The sequence below is a fragment of the Micromesistius poutassou genome (assembly GCF_964030765.1).
Source record: "Micromesistius poutassou genome assembly, chromosome: 13".
In the NCBI taxonomy this organism is placed as follows: Eukaryota; Metazoa; Chordata; class Actinopteri; order Gadiformes; family Gadidae; genus Micromesistius; species Micromesistius poutassou.
Genome location: NC_140283.1, coordinates 16,115,778 through 16,135,101, shown reverse-complemented (window position 1 = coordinate 16,135,101; position 19,324 = coordinate 16,115,778). Strand labels below are relative to the sequence as shown.

The window sequence follows — 19,324 nt, the reverse complement described above, 5'->3', positions numbered from 1 at the left end:
AATTATCAGTAACATTCACTGATACTTTGCTGTAATGTACCATTTGTGGTATGAATTTGTTTAAGTAACAGGTAATTAATAATCAGGCATGGATTAGGTATCTTGCTTAAGTGTGTTCATGTAGAACTTTTAATCTGACTGTTGACTTTGGTGGACTCTTTTGGTTTTATGGCATGTATGGCAGTCCCAGGTAATACCCACAACAAATATGATAGACTAGAACGTTGTACGTTTAACATATGTTGTTGACTAGGGTTATGACCTTAAATGTCGGTTTGGTTTAACAAATATCCAGCACTGTCAAATGTGTAGCGTTCAACGAAAAATCAAATACTGTAAATAAAAATAATGTTTATTTGATAGAAGAATAAAAACAGAGGTGAATGCTACAAAAAAGTCCAGAAATTCATGAGTAGAGTTACAATAAATCATCATATCCTTCATAGTTTTCCCAAAATGCATGGCAGCCACAATCAATGTATATCTGACTCTACTCTCTACAATGACTTTATATAGCATATAGGATTCTACAGCTACAGTGCACCGGATGTAATAGGGTGCGTCAAAGTGGATTAATCATTAGTGCTCTTTTTTAATATACAACTACAAGCAGCGTGTGGTCTGTCATCACTGAAACATCACCCGTCATATGAAACGCCCCCCCCGCAAAAAACACTATTCGATAAAATATGACCAATGTGTGCATGCACATCAGAGTACCTCACCTAACCCCCTCCCTCGCAGCAGCACCTCAGTGTGTGAGTAGGTCCTATCTTCTAAGCAAGGTGTCACATGACGAGGGAGTCTTCTTCAACGCACCATGTTTACCCTGTCGTCCACGTCCGGCGCTCAGAACCAGAACTCGGAGACAGAGACGTGGATGTTGATGACGCTCTGGTGGGAAGCTCCCTGGGACGTCAGGTTGATCATGGCCAGTTTGAGCACCAGGTTCAGCGGACCGATGATGGGCTTCACCTGCCGGACCACCCCTAGAGGAGGGACGCAGATGGATAGCGGTTGGTCGGGATGCTAAAAGAGGATCTGGAGCCACCAACGGGGACCACACACAACACATACATGTCAAGGCAAGGATAACCGATCAAACCACATGAGAAGGGAGTCGCCGATGTGGGCATGCTTTTTTAAAAGTCAGATCAGTGGACGGCTGAATCCCTCTATGCTCTTCATGAGTATCAAAGGGGTTGCTAGTTTCCATGGTTGGGCAGGACGGGCCTTTAAGCCAGAAATTGGAAGACAACTGATGAGTTTCTGGTTCATTTTTGCCTTGCTCCTACACCCATCACCATTGGTAGGTAATGTCCTACACCTACCTGACCAACAGCTGAATCGCATGGTCATGTTCAAATGTGGCTGCAGACGCATTTGAACATGACCATGACTACCAGGCTCAATTTTGCGATCAATTATCACGTCGGCGATGACAGGCCTGCTTGTCATCAGGATGAGCACCTCGATACACATCCCGTCGACACTTTATAAACCCCTTTGGCGCCAGCGTCGACACCCACCCAGGGTGAAACACACGGTGTTACAGAGCGCCCGTGGAATTCATTTGGGTGCGCGTTATAAGAAAACGTGTGATTACAAGGCTCAAAAAAACAGTCAGTGTTTATTTACACGGGCTGTCAGCAGCCCCTTTCACTGTGAAGGCCGGCGACGCGGCGGCTCGGGCCTGCTTCGACAGCTGCACCCAGGGTGCATTGGGGCGGCACAGGCCCCACAATGCCCTGCTGTCAGTCACTCAACTACTCCCCTGGCCCTTAATTTATGATCAACGCAATGAAGCTTTCCTCATGGCCCGTGTTTCTTAGTTACACCGACATCAAAAGAGACGGAGTGAGAGACGATGTTGTTTGACCCAGCCCTGATTACACCCACCCACGCCGACTCCGCCTCATTTAGTGTGAATAATGAAGTGCGCTGATGTCTTGCTTTAAAACAGGCAAAGCTGTTTGGTTATGACCAATCGCACTGGGCCGTTTACTGTGACATTTTATTGGACACTGGCATTGTGTAACAGTAGTGGTCCACCCCTCCCCTCACTCCCTTTTATTCCTGAGGAGGGATGAAAAGGAGGGGGGGGAGGTTGATGTTTGTGGCATCGACGATGTGGCCTACAAGGGTAAATTAGTCCCATGTGTTGGACAGCAGGGCGCAGACAGAGTCACGCGAGACAGCCATGATGGCACATCTCCAGGAATCCATCTTTAACGAAGGAGGAACAAACTATAGTCGCCTCTCGCTTTTCTTCCTCTCCCTCTCTCTCTCTCGCTCATGCTCTCTCTCTCTCTCTCTCTCTCTCTCTCTCTCTCTCTCTCTCTCTCTCTCTCTCTCTCTCTCTCTCTCTCTCTCTCTCTCTCTCTCTCTCTTTCCCCTCTCTGGGCTTGTTGTGCCTCTCTGTCACTTTCCATCTCTCCTCCAGTTGGATTACTGTGGGCACACAAAATATTCCAGAAGATTCCAGAAGATTCCCTGGAGATTCCGGCGATAAGCACCCTGGAAGAGTGTGGAATGGGGCCCATGACTACCAGGGTTGCCCTCGTGTGTTGGTGTTATGCCTCTCTGTTGCGTAGTGACACAATGAATGAAGGGGAGGCTAGATTGTTTCCTTTGTTGTTTCCAAAGCGCCCGTGCCATCCGAGAACAGAAACCCATGCTTGAACCCAATGACAGCAGCAGAAACGTTAAAAAAGAAAAGAAATAGCATTTGGGGATTGAGTCTAAATTAAAGATTATCGTACATAGCACAATGTGGGTTACACACATCGTGGCTTTACCCAGAAACCCACACAGCTAATGAGTTGAGAAGTGCAAATTACCTACATGGAGAGTCAGCAGCACATCCGTGCAACCGGCTAGCCGTGAAAACTTTAATGGAGCCGATTCAAAGTTAGTTCACATGGGTCGGAGCTGGGCTAGACACGCAACGAAGATGAGTGAGAGCACAGTGGAATATTGTTTTTCGAAGGCATATTTTGGACAACCGCAGAAGCAAACCAGTTTTGGAGAGCGAAAGGCTGTTTCTGAGTGACGTTTTTGAATCATGAACCCAAAATCCAAGTAGGCCCTTGAGTCTTGACCATAATCAGGGTCAGAAGAGGTAAACGTCATTCAATAGGATATCGTAGTATGTGTCAACTGCAAATAAAACAATGCTGTCTCATAAATAAGTCAACAATAATAATACTAATACTTCATACCTTTAACCACCAATGATGGATGTAGGGCTTCAGTGGTTCTTCAAAGAACTGCTAGTAATTCTCTTTGTCATTCCCTGTGATGTAGTATCATTGTATAAAGGTGCAATTAGTATTTGAATAAACCACTACCGCTCCATGAATATCACAGTAAAACTTGTAGTAGACCCTCTGGAATCATAAGATGCATCACTGTTATAGTAGTGACTTGGCAAACAGCACGTAATGTGAATCACCCATGAAAGTAGGATATCTGCTCAGATCCTTGGACTTGTTTTACTTGGGTTGTTCAAGAGAAAAGGAAGGATCAAATATGTTATAAGTATAGAGATATCTTGCATCTCTTTTGGTTAACAGACCTTGATGTTTGTTCAGTCATTGAATTTGACCCCCTTGGAATACACTACGAAATCCCAACATGATGATTCTATCTTTCCATAGCCTTCCCACCAAAATACTTGGTGTGGTGGGAACTGTGAGGGAGAGACACATGGCCCACAGTGGTGATGGCGGCTAACTGGAACTCCAAGGTGAAACCAGGCCCCTCTCTCAGTCATCTTGGACATCTCAGCGGGGCTTTGAGGCAAAAAAGCTGCCGGTGACCACATAACAGGTTGCCTTTGATTGGCCACAATGTAGTCATTACCTGGGATTTACACATACATAAACAAGGCAGAGGTTACCCAAAAGCCACAAATACGCTCCCGGTTTTGGTTTCCCCTGCGACTGGGTTGAAAACCAATATCTGTAAGATGCAGAAGATGTAGTTCTCGTGAAGACTTGCGGTGCTCCAAATGTGTTGTTTCCATGGCCACTGAGGTGGACGCCGCAGGGCACAAGGTGACCCCACCATCTCTAACCGGCTATGTCAAGAACACAGCTGCAAGATGTCTTCTACTCTGCCACACAATAAAAAAGAGCCCTAAATGCACGGTGGAAGTGGAGACATCGGTAACACTTTACAATAACCATAGTTTATAAATGGTAAATAGACCATTTATAAATGGTTAATAGACCATTTATAATGATAGTTAAATATTAATAAATGGTCTATTTACCATTTATGATTGGTCTTGCTGTTTATAAATGATGATTAAACATTAGTAAACTTAGTAAACTATCTGTTTACCTATTATAAATGGTCTATTTAACCATTTATAAATGGTCTATTTACCATTATAATTGGTCTATAAGCTGTTAACCATTTATAAATGGTCTATTAACCATTTATAAATGGTCTATTTACCATTTATAAACTATGGTTATTGTAAAGTGTTACCGAGACATCTGCCACAATACAAAGTGCAGCGAAATGCCAGGAGGCATTTGTCATCCTCTATGGCTAAGAGGGCCGCAATATTGAAGGGTTGCATGTAAACAGTACAATTTCTTGGTTTTCTGGTTTCTGCAACGCGGCGTAGGAAGTGAAGGGCAAAATCCAAAATGAACGGGTTTTACACCAGAGACAAATGAACAGTGTCCATGGCCTCAACCGCAGTGTTGTGTAATGACACGCTGGCTTCGGAGCCGTGCAGGCTGACAGCAGTCTAACTCCTGGCTGTCCTGTCGGGTGTCCACATGCAGAATGGTGCTCATGTGTATTGCAAACGTATACTGCAGTAGTATAGTGTAATAGTCCTGTACTTTCTGATCAAACCGATACAGTAAGAGTTCTGGGACTAGGCTTACTGCTCACGTTCAGGTGACATTTTTTTATTGTTGTATTTCAGTGGAATTGTGACCAAATTGTTTGTTCAGTGTCCATGCAATCATATTTTCATATTATTATATTTTCAATCATATTTCATGGACAAAGTTGAATTCCCTGTATAATAAATTATTTAACCTAGTGTCACAAATATAGAGCCCAGAGGTTATGATATCCCCCACATTTTATATTTCACTGGCATATTCAGTTTTTTTTAACCAAAATACATATTATATTTTATACTTTTACCATGGGCTCTTTTTGACCCTGCAATGTAAACCATCTATAGTTAAATAATACAAAATAAGGTACTACTGCTTCGATACAATGGTGACATTTTCATTCACTTTTTGGTGCACTCAGGAGAATAGGGAAGAAAAACAGGAGAACGCCCAAATGCAACAGCGAGCACCATTTGTGTTGAGGTGAAGCCATGGCTTGGTTAAAGGAAGTAATGCCACGGCCAACATGAAACAGTGTCTTAAGTCCATGGCTGGCTCAAAGCTTTGCTCCCTTAACAGGCCCCTGGAGGGCCATTCTGGAGTGGCTTTGCTTGTATTAAAAGAGCTTTCTTGTGTTTTAGACCTGGTTTCTACAGCCAGTCAGTGTGCAGACTACGACCGCTCCAAAAAGACCAACCTGCGCACGCACGCACGCACGCACACACACACATGCACACACACACAAATATACCCCTGCACTCAAATGCCAGCAAACGGAGGCTTGGTATTTTAAAGTCAATTTCAAGCGAGTCATAGCCAAAGATCTTCCAAATTGACCATGGGTTTTTGCTGGCCGGTGACATTGTGACATCACAGAAATGGGCCAAAGGGAATAACTTGTTCTTTTCTTGAACCTTATTCACTCTGTGGTCACGGGAGCAGCTGAGATGACACAACACGCAACATTATCTTCACCGCAACCTTTGCACTGTGTTAGCAGTGACCTTTACCAGTATAAAGGCCCATAACTAAAGGAGCAAAATATAGAAGTCTATATTTGAGATAAAGAGCAGAGAGGACATGGCAATTTGAAATCACTGCAGACTCGCCTTCGGGATCAGTGGAACATGTCTTCCCTTTGAGTCCAATTTAATTTGGAAAGCAAAATGAGCCGTGAGCCTCCATCCGATGCCTCCGCTCTCCTGGCTCGGGCCACGAGCCTCTGTTGATTCTCAAGGCCCGGTCATGTCTCGCACCGTAGACTCACATTCCACCCCCAGGTTGTGGGAGCCAGACTCTGCTGACAGCTTGCAGAAGCCTGCCTGAAGTCTGGTGCTCGGGGGTCCACTTCCGCCTCCATTCATCCGATCGGTTCACCTTGCCGCCTGGCAGCATAGTGCCAATGACATCACTCATCCCCGTGCGAGAGCTTCTCCTCAATGGCAGAATCTGTTTTTTACTTGGACTGCGAATGGAATTTAGCTGCGGAGCCTCAGACTGCTCAGCAATCCGTGCAGGCTCGTTTGAAATGGAAATGATTCATGAAGAGATTTTCATTTTAACACCTGGCTGACAACACACCGAAGGTCGGATACGAGTAAAAATAGAATTCATAAGACGTGAAAACCACGTTTTTTTAGCTACCCTGTTGGCAGAAATTCACATTTGAAATAGCCCTCCATGAGGGGAGGTTCCTCAAAAGAGAGGCGAATAAATCACCAGATGATCTGAGATTCCTAGTGCGAATCAATCAACTGTACCGTCAGGAGACTGAAGGAAACTGACAGCCAGGTTGATAACTTCCTCACATGAACAATGTGTGATTCTAAGCAGAGCAGGCTGTTGGATCCCTGTGGGCACAACACCGGTCTGCGGTCGCTGATACGATTCCACACACCAAAAAAAAAGGCCTAACCCATTCAACTTGTCCAACGTTCCCAACCCTCAGAAACGCTCAGAAACACCAGCGTCTCCTGTAAACAATTCTCAAAAAAACAACCGCACTCCTAACAAAAAAGAGAGGAAGAGGAAGAAGAAGAAGGAGTAGAAGAAGTCATATTGTTAGCGAAAGGGCTAGGCTAGGAGGCATGCATTCCTAAACTATTTGTCTTTCCGAACACGTGTGAGGTGTGTGTCAGGTATGTTTTCTTTGTCAGCGGGATGATATGCTATACACACCACCACCATCCCGTGCTTGTTTACATGTGTACCTCATGGGGGTGGTTGGCTGAACGCTGCTATGCTACCAGTGCATGATTGTGTGCCCGTGTGTACGTGCGTGTGTGTGTATGTGTTTGTGTGTGTGTGTATCTGTGTGTGTGTGTGTGTGTGTGTGAGTGTGTGTGTGTGTGTGTCTGTGTGTGTATGTGTGTGTGTGTGTGTGTGTACCCCCCCCCCTCCCCTGGCTGTCTGTGTTTGTTCAGACAGAGCAGGCTGTCAGATGTGTCATCCAAATCAGACAGCGCTGGGAAAAAACTAAACAGTCACGGATGACCGGGGACTTGGAAAAAGGCGTGGTGTTGCTCTTTACAGTGGTGTGTGTGTGTGCGTGTGTGTGTGTCTGTGTTTGTGTGTGTGTTGTGGAGCGAAATGCAAAGGGCTGCAAATGTATGTTATGTCAACGTGCGTGTGTGTGTGTGTGTGTGTGTGTGTGTGTGTGTGTGTGTGTGTGTATGTCTGTGTATGTGTCTGTTTGTGTGTGTATGTATATTTCCCCACCAATGTTAAGGGAAGATTGAATTCAACTCTACAACCCTCCTATTTTTCCCCACCAATGACAACATTGAACTGTTGTGCGTTTGCGTGCGTGAGTGCGTGAGTGCGTGTGTGCGTGTGTGCGCGTGTGAGAAAGGATGAAATATTGAGCATTATGATGATCACCAGCCAGTCTACCGCATTAACAAACCACTTCTCCAACTCTGGGTGAACTCTGTGGATGTGCGATCACCTCTGTTGTTTACCCCTGGATGAACATCAAAACCCCAAGACAAAACCCATAAACCCGTTCATTCATGCATTCATCAAAGGAGCTGCAGCATGAACCATTCCTCATGTCTGTCCCCCATTTTAAATGTCTCAACACTGTAGCCAGAGGAGCAGACGAGGAGAACGCATGACACGTCAGCCAGCCACACATTTACACACAGACACACACACATACATAAAAACACATACACTGCGCGCACACACACACACACACTGTGTACACACACACACACACACACTGCGTACACCAAAAAAAAAAATGTGTACACGCACCCACACAAACATTACGCACACACAAGCACATGCACACACTGCGTACACACACATAGGCACGCACACATGCACCGCCTACACACACGCACACACACACACACACACACATTATCGGTGGAGCGAAGCACTGGGACAGTCACTAACTCCCACTAAATCAAATCTCCAGGGGAGCCTCCGTCGCACTATGGAGACCGCACTTCACAGCAGGCGCTGGCTGGACCGGAGACCAGAGCGACGGAACAGTATGCAACGGCCTCTTAGCCGTCTACCGCTCTCTCCCTGTGCTGCGTCCAATAAGCCTTCAGCCCGGTTCAGGGACAGAAGTGGATCCGCACACACACAGACCGTGGGTCTTTCCTTTCTTAATGCGGTCGTGGCTCAGAGTGCTCTAATGCTGGGCGAGACACTGAGGCCTCGCAGAGACAAATGGAACAATGCACTGCAACCACATGAAGAAGAGCGAGGGAGAGTGGCCAAGATCCCTTCTCCAACATATTCTCCCTCTCTCTGTCTCCCCCCCCCCCCCCTCTCTCTCTCTCTCTCTCTCTCTCTCTCTCTCTCTCTCTCTCTCTCAGTCGCTCTGTCTCCCTCTCTGTCTCCCTCTCTCTCTCTCTCTCTCTCTCTCTCTGTCACTCAGTCTCCCTCTCTCTGTCTCCCTCTCTCTCCCTCTCTCTGTCTCTCTCTCTCTCTCGCTCTCTCTCGGTGGTCTACTTTCTTTATCGTTTCTCTTTGTCTTTTCTTTTTCTCTTCACCCTGCCAACGGGCGGAGGCCATAAAAGTGGAATTTTTTTGTTTCTCAAATGCAAACACACACACACACACACACACACACACACACACATACACACACACACACACACAAGCACACATATTCTTTCACAGTAAAAGCTTAATGCAGAACATCAAACATGCTCTTTCCCACACGTTGCTACAATTTCCTGCTGCACCATAACTCACCCCTGCAGGAAACTTTACCCTTGCGCTACCCAACCCAGGAGGAGACGTGTGACGTTGGTGTGTATGTTTTGTCACTTGAATGATGTTCGGCATACCAAATACATTCATTGGTCTACACTGGTTTCCATGCATCCAAATGGCAAGGAATGTCTGATTCTATGAAAGGTACGGTTTGGTGACCTGCATGGCGTCTCTCTCTCTCTCTCTCTCTCTCTCTCTCTCTCTCTCTCTCTCTCTCTCTCTCTCTCTCTCTCTCTCTCTCTCTCTCTGTCTCTCTCTGACACATGAGAGTGAAGACGCTCCTCAACATGTTCCGACCACAGGACCCCTTGGGATCACATGACCACCAAACAGGTGGTGAGCTGATGATTGTTCGTCTGTTGCTCAACCTCATACTGTAAACACATGTTTTCCCGTTCTCTTCCACACACGCGTCTACGCATTTCGGAGAACCACGCTGTGGGATTCAGTCCACCATCGTAAAACATTTAGACTTATCATGTATCATGTATCATGATCATAAACAACGGTAGGATAGGTGGAATCATGCTTTTCCCGCACAAAAGGAACAGAAAATGGTTCCAAAACATTTGGAGAGGCAGTGAATGCCCTTTGCTGTTGACAGGCAATAATTGAGGAAGATCCCTTTACAACGGCGTCACAACACACGTCAGAAAGACTCATGTCAGAAACGTCCTTAGTTGTTCTACCCTGGGGTCCCACCTCAAGCCTTGAGAATCTGCATCAGAGGTTGGCTGTTTTTCGTAACGCTTTTATGAAGTGTGGTTATAGAAATCGACCAACGGGATGTTTGATAGATTGTTGTCACCACCCCCTGTCCCACATCTGTCTCCTCCTTCAGTCTTTTCTTATTCCTGGTTTGTCTATTGTTTGTGCTTGGGTGAGGGACCATCGATTTGTGCGTGTAGGTGTGTGTCTGTGTCCGTGTGCGTGCGTGTGGAGCTGGAGTACATGCTGGCCTCTTTAGCCTTGGGATTTGTGTTAGCGTTGTGTTTTTTTATGTTACGCAAATGTTGTGTTCAAATTTTGCAGAGGAGGCTGTCAGAGAGCCCGCACGTAGAAACTCAACGGGGCGGACTCACCGATATAGACGCCGTTCTCGATGCGCTTGACGACGTCAAAGGCCCGCTCCGCGTTGCCCTCCTGGATCTCGAACATGACGTCGTAGGTACCGAACTGGTAGGCCCCGTAGGCCGGCACCGTGGTCCTGAGAAACACTATCTCTGTTGGAGGAACGAGAGACACACACGAGAGGTGCATTCATCATTAGACGTACAGGAGAGATGCATCCAAAATATCACTTACTAACATCCTCGTTAACCCCATGTAATGCTTTGCCTAAAAGTATCTGCTACATGACTAGTATTACGATTGTGTTTACGTATTCTTGCTCATTTACCGTCTGTTTGCTTGTTTTGCCTCCATTTTCTTGAAAATTTAATTTTCCTTTCATTTTCTTCCCCCCCCCCCCCTCAAACCCTCATTCAGACACACACATACAAACGTATGCATGCAAAAACACACACACACACACACACACACACCCACACACCCACCTCTGAGGACGCTTACCCTCTGGCTTGGTGAAGTCTCTGAGCGTTGCCATGGAGATGAAGGTGTGGGACACCGAGTGGACCGGGTCCGAGTTACAGGCCGCATCGTTGGGCTGACAGGACTTCATGCAGCGGATGGTGCCTGAGCGCACCGTCCTAGGAACAGACACACACACACACACACACACACACACACACACAACAAAAATGATATTCATGTTTTCGGCGTTGTCAACGTTTCGGTCCACCGTGAGAGAAGTAACTGTACACACTCAGAGACAGATGGAGGGATGATGGGAACAAAACATTTTTAAATGAACTCTGCATCCACGTCCCGGCATCGCATAATCTGTGAAGGAGGATTTACGATGCGAGGGAGGTTTATGAAGGAGTCCTAAATTGTGTGGAACGTGACTAGACAGCCTCCCCCACCCCTGGTCGTCCCCCCAGTCTCCCCCCCTTGGGGAGCACTGTCCTGTTATTGGTTATTTAGGGTTTTGTTTATTTCACACGCTAATCCGTGACAGGTGGACGAGGGAAAGAGGGACCCCCCCAACCAGCTGCCTTCAGGGGCCCCACAGGTGGCTGAAAACAACCAAAATATATGACTGAGCTTTACATTTTTATAAGACTGACACACAAGAGAGACAGAGAGAGAGGGAGAGAGAGAGCTAGAGATAGAGATAGAGAGAAAGAGAGGAAGAGAGAGAGAGAGAGAGAGAGAGAGAGAGAGAGAGAGAGAGAGTGATAGAGGGAGGCCGAGGCCCTGAGCCCATTTGCATCACGGTGGGACGTGAGTTTATCGTTTTACTCGCCAAGTTAACTCTGGATCGCGCCAGGCCCTTTGATCCTGAAGAGGGAAACTCACCACAATGGAAGGCCCCCATTCTGCCGTCCAAGAAGTCAAATCCAAACCCCGTCTACCCCAAACGGAGGCAAATCAGTGTATAGAGTTATATTGGGTTGTAATAACAGCCTGCTTGCCATGTATAGGTCCAGTTAATGTGCAAGGCGGACATACAGCCGCACGGTGACTCACAAGCTGTAGATCTCTCTCTCTCTCTCCCCGGGGGACGTATGGGCCCCGCGGGCAACTGGTGTAGAGCGAGAGAGAGAGAGAGAGAGAGAGAGAGAGGGAGAGGGAGAGGGAGAGAAGCCCCTGACAGAGTCAAGTCAAGCCACCGCTGGGTAGGGGCTTGTAATTAGCAATTAGCGGGTGGGTCCAAGTTGTGCTTAGGCCTGGGCCAAAGCCACAGAATGTTCTCCCCATGTATAATACCTCGGCCCGGGCTGCAGAGTGGGCCGAGTGGGGCTTAGCGGCGTGGGCTGGAGCCCCGTTGGGCAACAAAGTCAATTTATAGGAAGATGATGATGACCCAGGCTGAACTGCCGCCTCCACGAACACACACACCAGATGGGCACTTCAAAGCCGGTGGAGCAAGTGAAGTGTGCGCAAGTGTGTGTTTCTTTGTGCCCTCAAAAGACAGACACACACTGTGTTTGCCTGTGTTTGTGTGCGTATGCATTTTGGTTTTTCTCTCAACATGCTTATGTGCATACAATAATATACTATATTTAGAAATGTGAGTCAATGTGTGTGCGTGTGTTTGTGTGTGTGTGTGTGTGTGTGTGTGTGTGTGTGTGTGTGTGTGTGTGTGTGTGTGTGTGTGTGTGTGTGTGTGTGTGTGTGTGTGTGTGTGTGTGTCTTTGTGGCTCAGTCGGCCCATAGAGCCCCAGTTCAGGAGAAAATCCCCAATAGTTTCAGACAGAAAAGAAAAACAGACGTTTTGGATGAAGTCCTCTCTGGTCAAGCACAGGGCCCTTACTCTTTCTTTTTGCGTTGTAGTAATTATTATTTATAGTCGGCACATTGATAACGCCCCAACACAAACACTGCAGGGCATCATTCATTCTGCAGTGGCGGTGATGTTGCTCCACCACAAATTGTTCAGACCACCGGCCAGAGCCCACGGCTTCATAACTCAATGTCAGAGGGGAGGAAAAAGCCTCCTGCACGCCACCGCGTTCTTATTTTAAAGATATCCCCACGAGGGACGAGTGCATCTCCTCTGGCCTGACAGCTCTTAAAACCGGCGAGGTACTCGTGAGGACATCTGAATATACAGTTATTCTAAGCCGCAGCCCCCGTGAATGGGAGCAGCCACGGAGCATGCCAGAGTGTTTAAATAGTCTATACTCTGGCCCGCTGGGGAAGTTCCCCCCCTATTTTTTTCTGTTTTGTTTTGTTCTTTTCTCCCGCTGTGCCCCATCACTTGTCACTTAATACGCTCTCTTTGGATATCCGTCTGTTCGGGGTTTGAAAAAAGACGCGTTTTCAATTCATCGAGGCTAAATTATAATGGGGAGGAGGTTCAGTGCGAATGGAAAAAAAAAACTGCCGGATTAAAATCTATGCGCGGCACAAACCATCATCGGGAAGTGGGATTTATAGAGTAACTAGAACTCGATACTTGAAGTCACCGCTTGATTTTTCAGACTTCCGTTGTTTAAGAATTGGACGCACAACAGGCCATTTTTCCTCCACTGAAGAACCAGAAGTACGTAGAACACATGGTATTACTATTTCGGTTTTAATAGAAAAAAACGGTATGAACTGTATCATATTGTAAAACAAGGTGGTATCATGCAGTGATCAGCTAATTACAGTCAGTGTTTTGGCAGGGTTGGGTCGCTGCTAATTAATGACTTACCCTGACCTAGAGCGCCACCTAGCGGCCCACAAGATTCCCCATCTCCAAAAAAATATATTCAGGTGGGCCCATACATAGTGCTCAAAACAGTCGCCACTACAATTAAAAATCAACTGCAAGATACTGAATGGGAGTCTGATGCTCCGAACCCTAACTATATAACGCAGTGGTCTTAAAAAGGATGGTTCGTAGTCCACACAGTTTGCTCGTCTGCAGCCATGGGCCATGCTCGCAGAACAAACGAGCCAAACACCCTACCAAAAGTCCAAAACAGCCGGCGGGCTGATCTAACCCATAAGCGATAGCCCCACTCCCCAGGAGACACGCCCAGAAGGTGTAACCGACAGTGACGCCCGCCGCCGCCGCCGCCGCCGCCTCCCACTCCCCCACCGCCCATCCCCTGGGGGGGGGGGTGGGGGGGGCGGCGTCTACTCCAGCAGGGGGTTGTACGGCACCCTTGGCTCCTCCTGGGTGACGAAAACCAGCACCCTGGCCAGGTAGGTGCTCAGGTGGCCGTAGCGCTGGAGGCGGAGCTCCAGCGACACCTCAAAGTCCTGCGCGGCGGCGAATTGCCGCGCCACCACCATCAGGCCGCCGGTGGCCATGTGCTCCGTCCGGAAGTGGCCGCCGTCGTTGCCGGCGACGACGGCGATGTGGACCACGTCGCCGGGCGCCGCGTGCGAGGGGCCCATGCGGAAGACGTTGGTGTTCACGGGGATGTTGGTGGGAAAGGTGAGGTAGTAGTAGGTGATTCTCATGGGCGTGGCCAGGCACTCGCTAGAATCATTGCAAAGCAAGCGCTCGCATCGGCTGCAACGAGAGACGGGGGGGGGGGGAAGGGGGGGACGGGGGCAAGGGTGGAGGTGGGGGAGGTGAGGGGTGAGGGAGGTAGGGAGTGGGGGGGGGAGGGTAAAGAAAGGGACAGGGACAAGACAAACAAACAGGCAGGGAGAAAGAGAGAGAGAGAGAGATTGTGGGTAAGTTCCATTGGGCGTGCATGGCATGCAAGTGCAGGGAGAAACATCATTCAGAGGCAGTCTGGTGGTGCGAGGACATTGTCACGGTGCCCCCTGTGGGACCATGCAGGATGTGCACTCTTGACTGCCGCTCACTGCTACGAGGGCCCGGCCGCAGCCCTGTGGTCAGGCGGGGGTTTGTGCTCATTAAAGCAGAGACATGTGCATTTTGTTATTCAGCTTACTGCGTGCTTACGCCGCACAACATGCCAGGAGCAGAGTCCTTAGGGAAGTGGTTGAGGATAGCCAACAAAGAGTGTGCAGAGCTACACTGTGCATGTGATTCAAAGTTCAATGGACCCAATACAGTAGAACCCAGAATTGTGTGGTGTTTTGAGACCTTCGTCAGGGGATCTCTGCTGTTGTGCGCGCGATGTGCATTGTGTCTGTGTCTGCACAACAATCGATTGGGGATGTGTGAGTCTCCATGTATTTCACACCGTTGGGAGATGGATCAGTGATTTGGGCTGCTACTTACGTTTCTCCTATTCGACGGTAGTTTGTGGGGCATTCGAAGGACAGGCATCGGAAGTCTCCCTGCACGTTGAAGCAGCTCTGGTTCTCGGCGCACGTGTGCGTTCCTGTCACGCACTCGTCAACGTCTGGTTCCGAAGAAAAGTACGGCAATGTCAAATTATTGGGAAAATATGAGAGCAAACACACAATGCATTCAGAAAGTGTTCAGGCTCATTCTCTGTTGCCACGTGTCCCTATGTAATGTTCTTATATCATCTCAAATCAATACAAATAAAGTGCCAATTTTTGAGAAATATAGAAAGAATACATCACATTTAAGTGACACACTTTTGAACGGATTTAATAGTGCTATTAGCAAACACATGAATATTCTAGGTTTCGACACTTTCTCACAACTCCCAGAATCCTTTTCACCTTGGCAGCTGCGTCCGTTGGCCGCGAGGGTGTAGCCCTTGACGGGACAGGAGCAGTGGAAGCTCCCGCCGGTGTTGTGGCATCGGAAGGCACAGATGTGGCCGCCGGTGGGAAGGGCGCACTCGTCAATATCTGAGGAGGTCAGAGGTGAACGTGAACACACGCCATCTGGTGGAGACTTTTATACCGTCGACTGCAGTATACTCTCATTCACTTGGCCCCCAGTTACGATCGAATCTAATCTAACGATCTCGGCAAGACAGGATCTAGCACCGCAGAACACCGTGCTAGTGAAGAACACCCAGACGGCATGATTCCCAATGCCCACAGCCTAACCTGTAAGCATCCTTGGTCGAGAACGCCACTCCCTGCCTCTTATAACATGCATCTAAATCGACGAGGCGCTTTTGCTCAATGACTAAATAGCAAGCAAACTCGAGTCCAACCATTCAAGCCCACCTTGGACGGTGTCATATCCTACCTTCACACGTCAAGCCATCCACGTCGCTCAGCTGGTAACCACGGCGACAGTAGCACTGGTAGGAGCCGTAGACGTTGGCACACTCTTGGCTGCATGGGTTGCCCTCGCACTCGTTCAAATCTGCCCGGGGCGCAGAATCACGGAAGTCGTTCAACTTATGCGGGTATGCAGGTATCTTCTTGCTACGGAGACCCAGTGACGCCCTTACCTTCACAATTCCTCCCATCCGCGGCGAGCTTGAAGCCTGTGGTGCAGGTGCAGGCGTAGGAGCCCTTGTTGTTCACACACTTATGAGCACACAGGCGTCCGGGGTAGTGCATGCATTCGTTGATGTCTACGGACCGGGAGGCAACACACAAATAAACAAAAAAAACGGGAGGGCGGTATGTAAATGAAATACTTCAACACAGTAACATAACACTGAGAACAATTTCCTTTAACATCGTCGCCTATTTGACCACCAGGTATGAGGGTAAGTATCAACTGGGAGTGTTCTCCCAGATGCGTGATGGATGGATCAACTCTCCGGTCCACTCCCTGGTGGACTGTACCAAGTGGCAAGCTGGAGTTGGATCAATCCATACTCCATATGGGTGGACACCCCCACTCATGGTGTCAGCGGTGGATCAACTTTGAAGGGGAAAATTGTAGCCTCACACACCTTGGGTCCCTGTAAACAAAGACTGCATACAACACTGAGAGGTTGGGGGATTCGGTCCCCAAATAATGTCCTCACCTTCGCACACGCGGTTTATGCTGTTGAAGACGTAGCCGGCCGCACACTCGCAGCGGAAGGAGCCCACCAGGTTGATGCAGCCGTGGCCCGAACACGCCCCGTCCACCCCCGCGCACTCATCAATGTCTGCCAAAGGGTGTGGGAGGGGGGGGCGGGGGGGGGGGTCAATTTGTGTAATAGAGTCGGCTACTTCACTAAACAGCAAATTCCTGTCGTCAGCGCTATCAGAGACAGGCAACGTGCCAATCCCTTACTCCACACGCCCACACCGTTGTGTCTCTTCACACACGGTGTCGGTGGGGGCTAAAACGGCCCGTACCCACGCAGCGCGTGCCCTCCGCGTTCAGGTGGTAGCCCCGGCCGCAGTTGACGGAGTTCCTCTGGCAGGTGTAGGAGCCCAGGGTGTTCATGCAGACCTGGCCCACGTGGCAGGGTCCGCTCTGGACCAGGCACTCGTTGATGTCTGCGGGACACATGCGGTTATGGGTCATGTGACGATGGGAAGCGGTGGAAGCTTGTCATGGGACACAAGAAGTCGTGCCCGAAAGCACAGCTCTAGGGGGGGGGGGGGGAGGGTAGTGGTCAGCGAAAGGCTGGGGTGGTCCGTTCCCAGCTGAAAGAAAGTTTTTCTTACCCTTTTTGGGGGCTTGGGTCTGGGGGGGTGTCATAAATATTTGGCCTGTTAAGCCCTTTGAGACTGTAATGGTGATTAAGGGTTACACAAATAAAATTGAATTTAATTGAATTGAAAGGTACTGGGGTTGATTCCCCCCCGATTCCAACTGTCTAGCTGTGGCTCAGTGCCTCCATTAAGGCGTTGAGGGAGATGCCAAACCCCTGCCCGCACCGCGTAATGATGTGCATCTTTATGCACTGTAAGTCACTTTGGATAAAAGTGTCTCAATTGTAAATAGCTTGTGTGCTCTGGTATGAGTTTATTTCCTTTCCAACTAAGGAAATGGCGCAGCCCTGTGCAATAATAAAGCATGCGAGTGGGGAAGAAATAAAAAATAACGATAAAAGTCAAACATTTAGAAAGAACCATTAAATTCAACGAAGAGTTTAACTTCAATGTTAAATGTTAACTTTGGCCATTGTTACTTGAACCACTAAACTCAACAATAAACATAATTAGTACATTGTACGTACTTAAATTGTTAGTAGCAAAACAAAGGAATTGTAAACATTCACAAATACAACAATAAGAGTTTTATAAAAACCTTCTGGAACTTTCTGTTTGCTGTTTTACTCAAGTGTGTGGTTATGTCTAGGTTTTTTCTGTGTGTGTGTGAGTGTGTGCGTGCGTGCATGTGTGTGTGCGTCCGTGTGTGTGTGTGTGTGTGTGTTACCTATGCAGTTGCCCAGGGCATCCTGAATATAGCCGGCGCCACACTTGACTTTAGGGTGACAGCGGAATGATCCCTGAGTGTTCTGACACTCAAAGTCCGGGACACAGTTGTGGGTGCCCGTTTCACACTCGTCAATGTCTGGGGAAGGGAACACATGGGAGTAATTGGTTGGACATTCCTGGAGATGCTCCTGATGCATTGTGGGGGAGACAGTGTCTTTACAGATGAACAGAATGACATGTCAGATGTTGCAGTCGTTTAAGCTTCTACCGAGGAGAAAATCCCCAAGCTCTTGTGATTCTTTCTAAGTTCCTCCTTGAACTACTGTTACTTATGCCTGTCCATTATGGCACCCATTGCAATCCTAACCATCCCTGGAAGGAGGGATTATTTTTTCTGCATTCTTTCCCAATGTTTCTTCCTCCTTAATAATTAAGGGAGCTTTTCATTGCGCTGTGGTGGGATACGTTTATTCATGTGTCATAACCTGCTGCTTGTGAAGCCCTACGGCAGCGTTGTAGTGTGTTGCAGTGTTTCACCACTAGAGGGCGACATCACAGACCTTTGCAGTTGTTGCTGTCTGTGAGTTCATAGCCGGTCCCACAGCTGACCTCTCTCTGGCAGCGGAAGGAGCCCTCCGTGTTGATGCAGCGCTCACCCAGACGACAGTTACTGGACCCCAGCAAGCACTCGTTAATGTCTGGGAGGGAGAGGCGAGGAGGGGAGAGGAGAGGAGAGGAGAGGAGAGGAAACAAGAGAAGAGGAGTGGAAGGGAGAGGAGAGGAGAGGAGAGGAGGAGAGGAGAGGAGGAGAGGATAGGAGAACATTGCGATATTCCTTGTTAAATGCTCATCTCCTGAGGATTTAACAGAAGAACGAGGTTCCTGAAGCTGTTCCAGAGCCAAGTTTGTTTGGCTTTTCCCTTTGTGAAACATTGGCACAAGCTACAGACTGTTGTGTAATAAAAGCCCCAAAAGACCACATACCGTCACAGCTTTTCCCATCAGGTCTGAGTTTGAAGCCTTTGAAACAGGAACAGGTTCCGTTGCCCACACACAGATGGGCACATTTCCCATTACCTGCGCGTCGAAACAATCCCCAAAGCAAGGTTTATCATATACCCGCTATAAAAGCTTTGTACAGAATGACATCATTTATGTGTGCGTATTTTATGTTACCCTTGCAGGGGTCAGCCCCCTTCACATCCTCTGCTCCATTGCTTGTTTCGTTATCGTTGGTAAACTCTGTTCAAACGGTGGGAAAAAAAAACAAAAAAACATGCTTAAGAATGTGCTACAAACAAATTTGAAAGGAAGGAAAGTTCCAGAGCTCTCTTAATCACCCACACCTGTCCCTCGTTAGCGCTCTAATTACATCCGTGGTAACACTGGTCATACCCCCCCCCACACCTCTTTTAGTCTCAGGTCACCTCAGGCGATGTGGTGATGGCTGTCTCCCACATCGCGGTTCAACCCATTCGTTT

The 19,324-nt window shown here is 48.2% G+C and overlaps 1 protein-coding gene across 2 annotated transcripts in view; it reads right to left on the bottom strand.

The window, feature by feature from the left end:
• Window positions 1-331: 331 nt before the first annotated feature.
• fbln1 (fibulin 1) overlaps window positions 332-19,324 on the bottom strand; it is a 29,378-nt gene continuing 10,385 nt past the window's right edge. The window contains exons 5-17 of one of the 2 annotated variants that reach the window (XM_084477197.1): window positions 19,020-19,085; window positions 18,828-18,920; window positions 18,404-18,541; window positions 17,842-17,979; window positions 16,812-16,955; window positions 16,493-16,618; window positions 15,965-16,090; window positions 15,757-15,876; window positions 15,276-15,407; window positions 14,863-14,986; window positions 10,677-10,813; window positions 10,187-10,327; window positions 332-989 (exon numbers count right to left, since the gene is read on the bottom strand). In XM_084477197.1, coding sequence (XP_084333323.1) covers window positions 850-989; window positions 10,187-10,327; window positions 10,677-10,813; window positions 14,863-14,986; window positions 15,276-15,407; window positions 15,757-15,876; window positions 15,965-16,090; window positions 16,493-16,618; window positions 16,812-16,955; window positions 17,842-17,979; window positions 18,404-18,541; window positions 18,828-18,920; window positions 19,020-19,085 — 1,625 coding nt within the window. In that variant the 3' untranslated portion in view covers window positions 332-849. Of the gene's footprint in view, window positions 990-10,186; window positions 10,328-10,676; window positions 10,814-13,117; window positions 14,179-14,862; window positions 14,987-15,275; window positions 15,408-15,756; window positions 15,877-15,964; window positions 16,091-16,492; window positions 16,619-16,811; window positions 16,956-17,841; window positions 17,980-18,403; window positions 18,542-18,827; window positions 18,921-19,019; window positions 19,086-19,324 lie in introns of those variants that run through there. The other variant, XM_084477198.1, reaches the window with a different exon arrangement.